The sequence below is a fragment of the Argentina anserina genome, chromosome 2 (genome assembly GCF_933775445.1).
Source record: "Argentina anserina chromosome 2, drPotAnse1.1, whole genome shotgun sequence".
Classification (NCBI taxonomy): Eukaryota; Viridiplantae; Streptophyta; class Magnoliopsida; order Rosales; family Rosaceae; genus Argentina; species Argentina anserina.
The window spans coordinates 27,073,719-27,086,884 of record NC_065873.1 but is presented as its reverse complement, the minus strand read 5'-3'; the positions used below and the strand labels follow the sequence as shown (position 1 = coordinate 27,086,884).

Genomic DNA, 13,166 nt, shown 5'->3' with positions numbered 1-13,166 from the left:
TTGAGAAAACGAGAACACAAAATGAGAAAATTGTGTAAGGTAACACCTACATTTCCAATATACCCTCACTATCCCATGACTCAACCCACAACTAAAGCCCAAAAGAGTAAACATGGACGGAAAAATCAATTTCCGGCGGGTAATCCCGGTACACCCACACCATTCATATGATATTTCAAAGTGTCAAGTATTCAAGTAAAAGAAAAGCCCGAAACCGCTGTCGACGCAATCAAGAAGAAGCAATCAGACAAAACATAAGCCTGTCTCCCATTTGAGATCAGAACCAGCTATTCTCATGGCTTCGCTGGAATCAGAGACCGGCTCCGTAGCTGTACGGACCACCGAATCTTCCAATGAAATCAAAAACAGAGCCACCAAAAATAGGAACAACAACAACACGAAGACCAAAAACGCTGCGTTTCGTTACCTCCCCAAATTTCGGTGCTTTAGTCTTAAATCTGCAACTACTGAAGAGATGGGGAGTTTCAATATGGAGCTGGCCGAGGAGGATGATCAAACGGGTCGGAAAAATAACCCGACCCACCTTGTTATAATGGTGAATGGGCTTGTAGGCAGGTTAGTGTTTCTGTGGATTTGTGAATTGAATCATTTGAAATGTTGCATGGTTTAAAGTTTGAGTCTTTGTGTTTTGATTTCTATTGGGTGCAGTGCTGAGGATTGGAGGTTTGGAGCGACCCAGTTGTTGAAGAGGTATCCAGAAGATGTGGTTGTGCATTGTGAGTTCAAAGTTTCATTCTTTTTCCAAGTTTCTAATTTTGGAAAGCTTTTGATTTTTTGCATTTTGATAAAGGGATGAGTTTGGATTGCAGGCAGTGAATGTAACTATTCAATGTTGACGTTTGATGGTGTTGATGTAATGGGAGAGAGATTAGCAGAAGAGGTTCGTTCGAGTTGGAATCATGTTGTTTTTATTTTGTGCTCGTTTGGCTTGATCATGTTGTGTGGGTGAACTTTTGTATCATTGTATGTGATTGGATGCAATGCTGCAATTTCAAGCTAGCTTATAGTTTTTGTTGTTGTTTTCTTCAGGTTAGAGGTGTGGTAAAACGCCACGGGACTGTTCAGAAGATCTCGTTTGTTGGTCATTCATTAGGGGGACTTATAGCAAGGTATGCCATTGGAAGGCTATACGAACGTGACACCATGAGGGGACGTTCTCGGGAAAATGTAGAATGTAGGGACAATGGAATTGAGGATCAGCAGCGGGAACAGAAAGTGAAAGGCAAAATTGCTGGACTGGAGCCGGGGAATTTTATAACATCTGCAACGCCGCACTTGGGGACATGGGGGCATAAACAGGTCAGTCTAGTTGGTTATAGTTGCATACTTGCTCTTTATTATACCAGATGTTCCATTTATACAAATGTGTTACATTTTGGTGCCAGTTGATAGTGAATTTTTTTTTTAATAATGAAGAGTTAAGTATATGTTTATAGCAGAATTAATTGAACTGTGAAGCTTCAAGATCTTCTTTATGAGGAAAAGCTAGTGTCTAGATTCTCATTTGGATAATCAGCTGATTTATTATTTTTCAGGTTCCAGTGTTTTGTGGCTTTCAAATGCTTGAAAAAGCAGCAGCTCGTTTTTCGTGGTGTCTAGGTAGAACTGGAAGACATCTTTTTTTAACTGATAGGGATAAAGGAAAACCTCCCCTCTTACTCCAGATGGTTTATGATTCTGAAGATCTTAAATTTTTGTGAGTCCTTAGTTCCTAATAATAATTGCATTTGTTTGGTAACATATGATCATAAATTGTTCGTAATGATTCAATAACTTGCCATCAAAAACATTTCTTGTCTCCTGCAGATCTGCATTGAAGTCCTTCAGGCGACATGTTGCCTATGCAAATGTTCATTATGACCGTATCCTCTTATTTTATTTGACTTTCTGTTATATATATATATATATATATATATTTCTTTTTCTATTAATATGCTCTTCTTGATAAAGAAAGTGTACATAAATCCGGTACTTTGCCATCAAGCTCTGGTCTTGAAATGTAGATAAAAGTTTTATCCTTGAATTGATGCCTACAAATTTGGAGTGCATCAATAAATTCAATTTGAGACTTAAACCTTTTGTTTCTATATCTATTACTTAATGAAACACTTAACTCTTATAGACCTGGTGGGATGGAGTACGTCTTCTATACGCCGTAAGAAGGAGCTGCCGAAGGTAATTTTGTAGCTACCTGGATTCTTTGATTATATCTAGATTTAATCTTACCATGAATTTTCCACCAGCTTAAACATTTATCCAAACACGAAAAATATCCACATATTGTAAATGAGATGACAGACACTGCTGGTACTCAAGAAGAAGCGTCTTCAGAGGACGACACCAGTGTTGACTTTGAAGGTATGCTAGCGCTAGTAACTTAGTACTAATTACTAGTGATTAGTCGTTATTTAGGCTTATACATGCCAAAGCTAGAGTACAACTTCAACTTGTTAATAATCCATTATTTCATGTGATTGGATTACAGCCCTTCAGAATTCTTGTTCATTTCATATATTATTATTAGAATGTGGATAGTTAGTTTTAAGCTTATGTCAATCAGTGAATGCATTGGTTCAAGCTCCTTATTTCATAACATGATTACAGAGGAAATGATCAGAGGTTTGACCAAGGTGAGCTGGGAAAGGATTGATGTGAGTTTTAGTGGGAGTAGACAAAAGTACCTTGCGCACAGTACCATTCAGGTAAATGTAAATTGATTTTTCTTAAAGCTCATTATGTGTCAAGTAAACTCTTATAATACCATCAGTGAACTAAATTACCTTCCGGTTTTCCGGGAAATAAAAGTTACCTTCCAGCAATTCACCGTCACCAATTTTTAATTCTGATTCACCATAATCAATTCAAGACCAGTTCTCATTCTCTACTGAATCACTGATCAGATCTTTAATGCTCTTTCCGTGCGTCAGGTGAAAATTTATTATATACATTCTGATGGGGCTGATGTGATCCAACACATGGTGGACAACTTTCAAATATGAAATGGTTGATGAATAAATTTGCTATCAGTTGAAACCCAGCAAATCTTCTATGCCCTACGACAGCCTTTTCTTGGCAAAGAGGGGGGGGGGGGGGGGGGGAGTAAGGGAGTGTTGTCAACTTTCAGCCTCAGGTGAGATTTCAAACCTACATTGAGCGTGTGAAACGAAAGAGACAGTCATGGAGAATACATACAAAGAATACAAACATAGCCCCTGCTGATTCCAGATGTACATGTCCCTTTTATGAAAACAGCATTACTTGAATGTGCTCATTAGTTGATGTGATACTACAAGTTACTTTTCTAAATTATCATTGAGATCATTCATTAAGAACTTAATGCCGATTGAGCATTTCGAATCGATATACTGCTTCTGAAACATTCATGAACAATTAAGTCATCAGAAATTATACACGTTGTTCTAACTTTTTACTCGATTAAGTACGTGTAGCCCACACAATTCACACATTGAATAAGAACAGAAACAGTTAGAAGGGGGACTGAAGATTTATAATTTCTAGCAAACCTGGATCAATGTGGTCACTACTAAATTCCGTGGAAGAAGAAGGAAGTAGCATTTTTTTAACAATTCACGGGGGTGATGATATTAATTGTATAGATAGAGCTACATTTGGCTTGGCCTTCACTACCTTTCAACTTGATTTATATTCATGCACAAAATGACTCTCAGTCTCTGCCACTTTCGTGCTCCACATTACCTTCTGTACCAGGGACCAACTTCTTCATAATCGACCACACACCGTCTATTCAATTATAGATCTTTAATTTATTCAATCCCTCAGAACTTTAGGTACCTTTGAGAGGTAAAATTACTTTAATCAAAGTCATGCAAGTCTGATGTTACATTCACCTGATTGTTCAAGTGCAACGTTACTGTTACATTCACCAAGTTTCTTCATTCAAGCGTTAGGACATCTCTAACAGTTTGAGTTAGTTTAATAGCTAAATATGGCTAAGAATGAACTATATCTAGCTTGTTAATGAGTTATTTTTAACAAATACTTAGACTCAAATTAAGTTATAAATTGAACATTAGAAAATTTAGTAAAAAGTTATTCTTTCTCTCAATCCTAACTAAATTTAGCCTTATCTTTTAACTGAAGCTAAAGTTATGTACATTTTTGTTATTCTGCTTAAAATAAAATTAGCAAAAATCTAGCCGAATTTCAAAATATTTTTGAAATAACTAGTCTCTTAGAGATGTCAGAATATGTCAACTTTAAATGATTGTTCGGGGGAATGTTACAGTTACATTTACCAGATTTGTTCATTCGAGCATTAGAATTTCAAATTTAAACGATTTAGCATTAATATTTACATAATCCAGTGATCTTGTTGTTGCTGTGATCTCTCATAAATGGATTCTTAACTGTAAAATTTTTGAACCTCTGTGAAAAGTATAGTTCTGAAGTTAGAACAATGCACTAAATTACCCAATTAAGAATGTCTCCAATCCCAAGTTTGGGGCTCCAAGTTTGCCTTTCTCAAAGCTTAGGCTAAAAAAGAAGCATCAATTAATCAAATGCCTAAGGAGCACGTAAGGTATCTTGTTTCTGAAGCCTAGGCCAATAAATAGCTTGGGGACTTGATGATAACTAATCTCATTATTGCTTCGATCACGACCTCATGATGTAATGCAAAATCTAATGCAACCAATTATCAAACCAATCAGTGCTCTGACTCAAATCGGCTCATGGATTCTCTGTTAAAAAAATTAAAACTAAAACAACCCCATTTACGTGTATGTTTCCAAGAAAAACGAAGAGAAAGAGAGACATCAATATCCGACTGTAGCGTGTGAAAATGGAAGAGCAAGCTTAGCTTAGCACAGATTTCCAGAAACACAAAGCCAGCCATTGAAGAAAGAAACCAAAACCAACACCATATCCAAATCCAAGAGAAACGATTTTCATATCCACAGTGAATGAAAACGACCTCCCAAGAAGCTAGTCGGTATCGGAGTTGCGCTGTCAATGCTCTCCTTTCCCAAAAAGCAAAGATCATCTCTTTTGCACCAGATTTTTGATAATTGATTGTACAAACCTGGTTTTCGGGAGGGGCTCAGAAATCGAGAGCTTGATGAGGTCCCTCTGGCATTCGTCTCTGAGCTCTCACCGTTTTGTAATGTAGCCTGTTTACATCCACGTCGAATTGATATTCCATAAGATCGTTCACTATATATAACAGAGTACTTGGCGAGGTGAAAGTGAAAACTGATCGACACAGAGCAAAAACAGAGCCTTCGTATTTTTTTGCATCATGGAGGACCTTGGAGGTGGTGGCATTCAATTTCTGAAAACCTCTCTTCCATCGCTTTTCAGCAAAGTTTTTACATTCCTCTAGCAGCTGTCACTGCCACCATTCACCTCTTTCTCTCTATTTCCAGCTTCTATTTCTCTCTCTAAGTGTATCCTCTGTTTGTATATTACCTCTCTCTCTGTCTCTCCTACTTGTCTTGCTCATAAACTGCTGTGTTTTTGCGGCTCTGCTCCTGAATTCCAAGTCCCTCAATCAGCCATCCTCTTCTGAAAAATGGGCAGCTCTCAAAACTGGGTTTGTTGGCACAGAAATAGACATGTAATCATTCCCATCCTACTGGTTTTACTTTCAAGCTTCAGTGATCATTTCAGTTTCATAGCACAAGGTAAGTTGTATCCCATATTCCCACCTCATTATCCAAATTTCAGATTCTGGAATCAATACATTAACACGGCTCTTCCATATATATTGCAGCTACTAGACCAATCCCAACCAAGCTACCTGACGTTGCCACAGTAAGAGTTCACATCCTTAACAACCAACTCTTTCCTTCTGAAGTTTTTCTTCTATAAAATCTGATAGTTAGAGTCACAATTTCTCAGGGAGAGCCTGTTTTGAATGAAGAAGATACAGGCAGAGGGGAAAGGTTCGACGCTCGTCAAATAGGGTCAAGGCCGCCGCAATGCCGGCGGCGTTGCGGTAGTTGTGGGCATTGTGTGGCGGTGCAGGTCCCGGTGGCACCCCAAAAACGAAGTAGCAGCCCTGCTGCTTCTACTAGTGAAACAAGCCCCAAGAGGACGGCTTATTCCAGAGGAGGTGACGACTTGTCGAATTATAAACCCATCAGCTGGAAATGCAAGTGTGGAGATTTGTTCTTCAATCCATGATTTAGTGTGTTGATTGCTTTTTTGATTTAAATAACTGTATGAATCGGAAGGAAATATATTTGTACACTCTGCTTCTCTGTGTATGATTTTGAAGTGTCAGAATGTGGTTTTTGTACCATTTATAACGACCTTACTGTTGTCCCAAGTCACTTGCTACATACACTCAAATCATGTAAAAAGAGAAAATAAGAGAACATTTTTCATTTCGGAAATGGAATATCAGCATTAAGGTCGGACTATGTGAGTAGTGATGAGAGGGTATGAAGATTTATGTGAGGATGTATCAAGTTTGATGTAACAATGTATAAGAATGTGACTATGTGAGTAGTGATGAGAGGGTGAGGACATGGAGTGAGATAATAAATGAGTTAGGAGAAGAGGGTGAGGTGCCTCAAAAATGTGTGTCAGAATCGGACCCAAGACTGTTGCGTATCCCACAAGATATCTATTACACAATACACAGAAAGCTGAAACCCTCTGCCATGTTTGGACGCCTCGATTTGATAAACATTTAGACGTATGTGATCTCATCATCGTGTGCTTTTCTTAGTTTCGTCTTTACAGTTTACACCCCTGATGTCATTAAATTCTGATCAGCCTCCATTGTAAATAAATACAACTCTTCAGCTCATGAAATAGATGCGGCTGTTTTTCAGAACCAAGGTAAAAAAAAAAAAAGCTAAAGGGAAGGACGAACAAATTGAAATGTTAAGAGAAGAATTCATCAGTAACTCATGGTCAAGTTTCAGAATTTTATCAAGGCATTAACACTACATTACATGAATCAAAGCAGCAACGGCAAAGTTCCATGAGTGATCCAGTCACGGAGGCCTAACTAGCTAATAACTAATAGAATTAAAAGATGAACATGGCGCATAAGCCGCAACATGAAGCTCTCAAAACTACATTAGTATCACTCAACGAGGTGCAGCATACATTTGGCTCGAGTCGTACTGAGCGTAGCCAGCAGGCTGAGGTGACACTGTTTTCCCATAAGCACCTGACTGCGGGACCGACTGATCGTAACTCTGTTGAGTTGTTGCTGGTGCTGGCTGGGTGTAGCCCGGCTGCACCACAGCTGCTGCAGGTGCTGGTTGAGCGTAGCCCTGTTGTGCAACTGGAGCCGCACCATAGGCAGGTGCAGAGACACCTCCATAGGCAGGATCTTGAGACCCTTGGTACCCATAACCGCCAGTGTATGAGGCAGCCTGCTCAGGGTAACCTTGTTGAGCCGTTGGATATTGTGCATACCCTGCTGCAGGAGCTGCTTGTGCATAGCCAGATGCAGGCTGACCATAACTAGCAGGCTGCCCGCCTTGCTGTGGATAACCTGTGCTTGAAGCAGTTGGTGGCTGATTGTATCCATCAGTAGACGGGGCAGAACCATATGGTGGAGCATACGTCTGTTGAGCAGGTGCAGTGGATGCATATGGATATGGCTGTTGAGCAGGGGCATTCTGACCATATGGCTGAGCTGGGTTCTGATAAACTTGTTCTCCTGGTTGGCTAGCCATGGGGGCAACATAAGGCTGGGGAGGTGGTCCCTGAGATGGCATGGTATATGCTGGTGGCTTACCAAAATGCTGCGGTGGACCATAACCTGACTGAGCTCCAGTTTGTGGATACGGCTGAGAAGCTCCATGTCCGCCATAGGGCTGCTGTGTTGGAGCATGATTATCATATTTTGGTTCTTCGTATCCATGTCCATAGCCATGCTGAGGAGGTGCAGAATGAGAATAAGGAGCCGGATGCCTGTAGTCTGAACCATGTGGCTGTCCATAATAGTTAGGTTGGGAAGGAGGTCCACCCATTGTAGGGTTGGGAGAAGGGCCAGGAGCATAAGAAGGGCCATGAGCAGAATGTTGCGCCAGACCTTCTGCTCCGTGTCCGCCATAGTAATCATAACCACCACCATGTGGAGGCATCCCCTGCATATTTGGAGGTGGCCTTTGCTCCCACCCAGAACCAAAGCCACTTCTAGGACCCATATGTTGAGGATGATTCCCATATGTAGGAGGGTACTGAGTATTACGACTCTGATATGGTCGCCGTTGCTGATAGTCATATGAAGAGTGCTGGGATGGACGAGCACCTACTGGACCCCATTGGGGACCACCTGGTCCATGGGACCGATAAGTCTGATGGTTAAAACCACCAAATGGCCTCACAGTCTATTAAAAGAAAAGCGCACAAAGAAATCATCAATACAGGGAAATAAATTATTCCAAATAATAAATTGAGAAAAAATGAATGTCGAAATTGTCTTTAACGACATCTCCTGTTTTTAAAATTTGAGTTCTCCGGGGAATCTAATAATTGAGGGAGATAAACTCATTAAAGCAATCGGGAGAACAATTGAGAAATTAAATTTATAACCATGACACAAAATTATCTAAGAAAAAGGCCCCAAAACAGCATATAACTGACATCTCACATATAGAATATATCAGAAGGAAAAGTGATACAAATATAAGATGGCAAGCTGTGGGCTACCAAAGAATTTAACTGTAAACTCAACAAAGAATAAAGTATTTGACACACCAGTCCCTCTCTCATTAGCCAAGTACAAATAAAACATATTTATTTGAGAGATATATCCAGATGATTTAGGAAATATCTTTGTAAGTTTGAACCATTTGCAACCCTTTGGCAGCCTCCAGCAACGTTATCAAATAATGCCCTAGATCAGGAACCAGTAGTACTGGAACTACATTTCAATGCAATGTAATTGTTAATTACTGTCACTAGTATTCGAGAGTAAGATTAATCTTTATTTGTCTAGTATTTCCTAGTCATATTGGCCATAACTAATTATTCAAATTTTAGTGACAACAATTCTAGGACTCAAAGGATTCAAGAGATATTATTAATCACAGTTGACAAGTCAGGATATAGAGAGAACAACTAATAAGACCCCCAATTTAGCAATGGATGGAAGGGAACATGGTTCACTCAATACTCTTTCTAACTATCTCAGCTCTAATTGATGTATACATGCAATATTTTTCGGCATCTTATCAACACATGTATTGGGGTCCATCATACTTGGAATCTATTCTAACTTTCGATTGACGCTAGAGCATGCATACCAGGTCATATGTTTCCATATACTTTGATTACAGAAGCAAAGATCAAAACAAATCACCAGCTATATCTTCCATGGGCGTCCAATGCATAGTACAAGGGAGGAGGTACTTATGAGCACTAAGGCCAATGCAAAAGTCTTACTAAATTATGATTTTCATTTCAGGTCTCAGAGCAATCTTACCAACTATAAACATCCTGCAATTGCGAGTTATAAGCCTGATACCTCTCTTCAGTGGATGAGAATGAATAGTTGTTGTCTAAGCCATGCTGACCCCATGGACAAGGCAATAGCCAATCTGCATTTTTAAAGCCAACCAACTCGAAATCGGCACTTCAAGACAAAAAAATCAAGGCAACCGGCATCTTTGATTCAATACATGATCTTCCTAACAGCATTTTTACGTGACCTTGGCATAGATCATTCATGAATATTGCAAAATCTTAGGATCACAGGTTCAGGCTCTCATTGCCATGGAAAGGTGACACATGCATGCAAATATTGTTGATTTGACAGCTCTAACCATTCGATAACCATAAACGATTCTTGCCAAAGTATAACTTAACCAATCTTCTGACATTGTTACTTAGATATTGCACAGGGCATATATACAATGAACTAGATGATCATGATTATACCTATTTACTAACCATAACTTATGGCAACTAAGACATCTCAATACCTCAGATTCATTGCTACACAAGAGACAAAAGAGTAAATGAGCTTTCTAGCACAGCTTACAACAGCAATCATATTTATATTATTCACATATCCTAATCCTCCATTCTATGATCCATGATTAAAGAGCATCCATATAATGGCCTTATGGTAAAGAGCAGGCAGCCATACTCCCGCAAGACTTCTAGTTGTCCCCCCCCCCCCCCAAACACGAATCTCAAGTTTACAGATGAATTAACCATTTGTTGTATAGGAAGGAAGGTGCTAGACAGAGTACAAGATCAGGATGAGGAACAAGGCACCAGAACTCAAAACACTACACCAACACCAACAATAGTTCTAATAACCACAATATCGGCCCACAACGAAAGTTCCACATCACTTCCATAAAATATAAAAATAACCACCACAACAGCACAAAATAGAAATAGAAATTAAACACTAATCGAGTTACAATTTTAAAGAAATGACCACCAGGCCACGAACTAACCTGATTCATAACTTCCTTTATCAATTCCCTGGCCATGTCAATTTGCTTCTTATCACCAGTTACTCGCACTGTCCTTTCTTTGGATTCATCACCCTTTGGAGGATGTTGAGGTATCAACTAAATTAACAAGTAAAAATAGGTCCGTAAGGTCGGGATGCCAACAATAAGCAATGATTCTTCCATGCATCAAAACACGGCAAGACACACAAACTGAACTACCTGAATACGGGCCCCTGTTCTGGCCTGCAGGCCTTTAATGGTGTCCCCCATTCTGCCTATAATCAAACCAACCTGGCAAACAAATGAAATGCCTTACATACTGCATTATTGAAAGGAAAGCCACCAAAATGTCACTAATAGAAGTTACCTTATCATTTGGTACTTGTATCTGAACTTGTTCTGCTGCTTCAACTGCCTGTGCAGTAGCAACGCCCCTAGCCACCAGAGAAGGAGAACCCCCTGCATCCGCCTACCAAACACGTACATTGAATTCAGCATTATATGAAGATATAGATATCCAAATGTGAATGCTTGTAAGAATAAAAGTACAAAAAATTAAATTCAGAGACAGCACCAAACCTCTGCAATTACAGCATTTATAAGCTTTTCAGCTTTGCTGATACTTTCCAAACTTCCTGTTATCTCTACAGGCCTTGTAGGTGCATATGGATCTGCTTCAGCATCCCTTGTGATTTGAATTTTTGCTTTAGAATTGTATTGCAAGTACCGAATAGTATCTCCAGCCTTACCAATCAGAACCCCAACCTGCAATTTACTGCATTTATCAGAATTCCACGGAATATGGATCCTTTTCAAGTTAATTCTACTGTGGAATTCCACAGTAGGTAAAGCTAGGTCTCGAGTGTTGCAGGAATGCAGAGAACGCAACGACAGTGTCAGAATTTTGACTTTTTGGTTCCTAATTTAAATGACATTGTAGGTAATGCGGTTGCAGTACATCATGATTGTACAGAATATTCTCAATACATAATTCATTAGCACAAAATAATATAGGCATATACAGCAGACCTTATTATTAGGAACCTCCATTCTGCGCGTGACAGCCTCATGCTCAGAAAACTGGTCCTGTTCGGCAGAGAAAGCATCCCCTTGATCTTGTTGCCCACCTTGCTCTTGTTCCCCAGGGAAAGCTTCCGTTTTCTCTTGTTCCTTAGGGAGAGCCTCTGTGGTCTTCTCTTGTTCCACGGCGTCCCCTTGCTCTCCGGTGTACGGTGGAGGCTCCTCTTCAGCATCCTCAACAGAAAGCTTTTGAATGTCACTCGTCTCACCATTAGTGTCATCGCGTTGATCGTCGACTGCTGTTTGCGTGGGGTCCACACATTCAGGCTGAGAAGTAACAAAACTCCCCGTTTCGATCACCACTACGTGATCTTCCTCGTCATTCTCCTTTGGAGGCTCATCAAACTTCTCCTGGTGCCCATTCGCCCTCGCTGTCATCATCAAATTCAAACCAAATTCTAATGAACTCTAATCAAATTCCTGAGCTCAAAATGCAGATAATCAAGCAAAATATTGCAATAGAAACAAAAAGAAATCAAAGAAATAGAAACGAATAAGCTACAAGTAGCATAAAGCCTTAAACACTAGAGAAAGATGCAGTGGAGCTAAAAATGAAGAGTACCTAAATCGAGAGGTAGAAAGAGTACCTAAATCGTCGGAGCTGTCATCAAGACGGGGCCGTTTGGCGTCAGATTCATCGGACGGCTGCGACACCTCAACTTCATTAGCCGCATCGGGCTCGGCATTCGAGACCTGAATCTCGCCGGAGGATTTAGGCGGCGCTTCGAGGACCAATTCTTGTTCGGTCTCCAATTCGTCGAGCTTGCGTTTGTGATCCGACGGCTTCGGGCTGGCGGCGACCACAAGAACCTCCTCCTCCGCCATACGGATCGGAATCTAGAGTGGGGGGAGAGAGTTGGATGAAGTCAGTGAGGTGAGGAATCTAGGGTTTTCTTCAATAAATGTGAGCGTCGTATTTGAGAGGTGGATGGATGGAGGGAGAAGGGAGTTGATAACTTGATATATCAGGAAGAGATACCACTGTGGCTGTGCCCTCTGCGTGTGAGCGTCCCATGGTTTAAGGCCGAAGTTAAGTAGGCCCACCCTTCAAGTTTAGGGTTAGCAGTTTCTTGGGCCTTATGTATAATATGGGCTAGCCAATTGCGAGGCCTGTATAGTTCGGTGTTTTATGGTGTTTAATTTATAAGCGTGAATAATGAATTTCCTTTTAGCATATGAGCATATCCGAAGATTTAGGTGGTCTCAGTGACATTTCCATACCCATATAAACGTAGAGAATACACTCCATACAGATCTGATGACTTTATAAAACAAGTCGGTTCACGAAGTACAAAATAAAAAAGCCAGCTAATGAGCGAATGACTAGCTCACTTAACAGCTATGTTTTCAATGTGTATTCTAAAGTAACTCTTTTTAATTTGACGACACACCAAGAGATGGGCAGAGTAAATGTACATAGCGTGTTGTGAAATGTAACGCGCTGTGAAATGTGACACTACAAACCTAGGAAGCACCGACACGCGGACAAGGGTCCGTATGTCGGACACGCTCGCTCAATTTGGACACGGCCCGGACAAGCATAATAAAAATGAAAGTGCGTGAGAATCGAACCTTGGTCACCCAAGTCACTCAACAACTCTTTAACCATTCCAACAGATTCAGTTTTTGTTATATTTATGCATACTT

The 13,166-nt window shown here is 40.2% G+C and overlaps 3 protein-coding genes across 3 annotated transcripts; 2 read left to right on the top strand and 1 right to left on the bottom strand.

The window, feature by feature from the left end:
* The first annotated feature begins 91 nt into the window (after positions 1 to 91).
* LOC126783399 (putative lipase ROG1) lies at positions 92 to 3,113 on the top strand. Its single transcript, XM_050508860.1, has 10 exons — positions 92 to 576; positions 670 to 737; positions 831 to 901; positions 1,051 to 1,320; positions 1,557 to 1,717; positions 1,828 to 1,883; positions 2,144 to 2,196; positions 2,265 to 2,379; positions 2,626 to 2,723; positions 2,949 to 3,113. The coding sequence occupies exons 1-10, from the start codon at positions 296 to 298 to the stop codon at positions 3,018 to 3,020; spliced, it is 1,245 nt and encodes a 414-aa protein (XP_050364817.1). The 5' UTR covers positions 92 to 295; the 3' UTR covers positions 3,021 to 3,113.
* A 2,459-nt stretch (positions 3,114 to 5,572) lies between these two features.
* LOC126784757 (EPIDERMAL PATTERNING FACTOR-like protein 2) lies at positions 5,573 to 6,186 on the top strand. The gene is made up of 3 exons (XM_050510254.1): positions 5,573 to 5,684; positions 5,774 to 5,814; positions 5,902 to 6,186. Exons 1-3 carry the CDS (start codon positions 5,573 to 5,575, stop codon positions 6,184 to 6,186), a joined length of 438 nt encoding a protein of 145 aa, XP_050366211.1.
* Positions 6,187 to 6,866: 680 nt separating this feature from the next.
* On the bottom strand, positions 6,867 to 12,490 carry LOC126784816 (uncharacterized). The gene is made up of 7 exons (XM_050510325.1): positions 12,107 to 12,490; positions 11,469 to 11,890; positions 11,019 to 11,204; positions 10,807 to 10,908; positions 10,659 to 10,730; positions 10,440 to 10,556; positions 6,867 to 8,357 (listed from the first exon to the last, which is right to left on the bottom strand). The coding sequence occupies exons 1-7, from the start codon at positions 12,342 to 12,344 to the stop codon at positions 7,104 to 7,106; spliced, it is 2,391 nt and encodes a 796-aa protein (XP_050366282.1). The 5' UTR covers positions 12,345 to 12,490; the 3' UTR covers positions 6,867 to 7,103.
* Between the last annotated feature and the right edge of the window lie 676 nt (positions 12,491 to 13,166).

Coding starts and splice junctions, on each gene's coding strand:
- LOC126783399 (XM_050508860.1), top strand. CDS start 296: ATGGCTTCGCTGGAATCAGAGACCGGCTCCGTAGCTGTACGGACCACC. Junction 738..830: donor AGAAGATGTGGTTGTGCATT/GTGAGTTCAAAG, acceptor TTTGGATTGCAG/GCAGTGAATGTAACTATTCA. Junction 1,321..1,556: donor GGACATGGGGGCATAAACAG/GTCAGTCTAGTT, acceptor ATTATTTTTCAG/GTTCCAGTGTTTTGTGGCTT.
- LOC126784816 (XM_050510325.1), bottom strand. CDS start 12,344: ATGGCGGAGGAGGAGGTTCTTGTGGTCGCCGCCAGCCCGAAGCCGTCG. Junction 11,205..11,468: donor TGGAGGTTCCTAATAATAAG/GTCTGCTGTATA, acceptor AGTAAATTGCAG/GTTGGGGTTCTGATTGGTAA. Junction 10,557..10,658: donor GAACAGGGGCCCGTATTCAG/GTAGTTCAGTTT, acceptor TTGTTAATTTAG/TTGATACCTCAACATCCTCC.
- LOC126784757 (XM_050510254.1), top strand. CDS start 5,573: ATGGGCAGCTCTCAAAACTGGGTTTGTTGGCACAGAAATAGACATGTA. Junction 5,685..5,773: donor TTTCAGTTTCATAGCACAAG/GTAAGTTGTATC, acceptor TATATATTGCAG/CTACTAGACCAATCCCAACC. Junction 5,815..5,901: donor AGCTACCTGACGTTGCCACA/GTAAGAGTTCAC, acceptor ACAATTTCTCAG/GGAGAGCCTGTTTTGAATGA.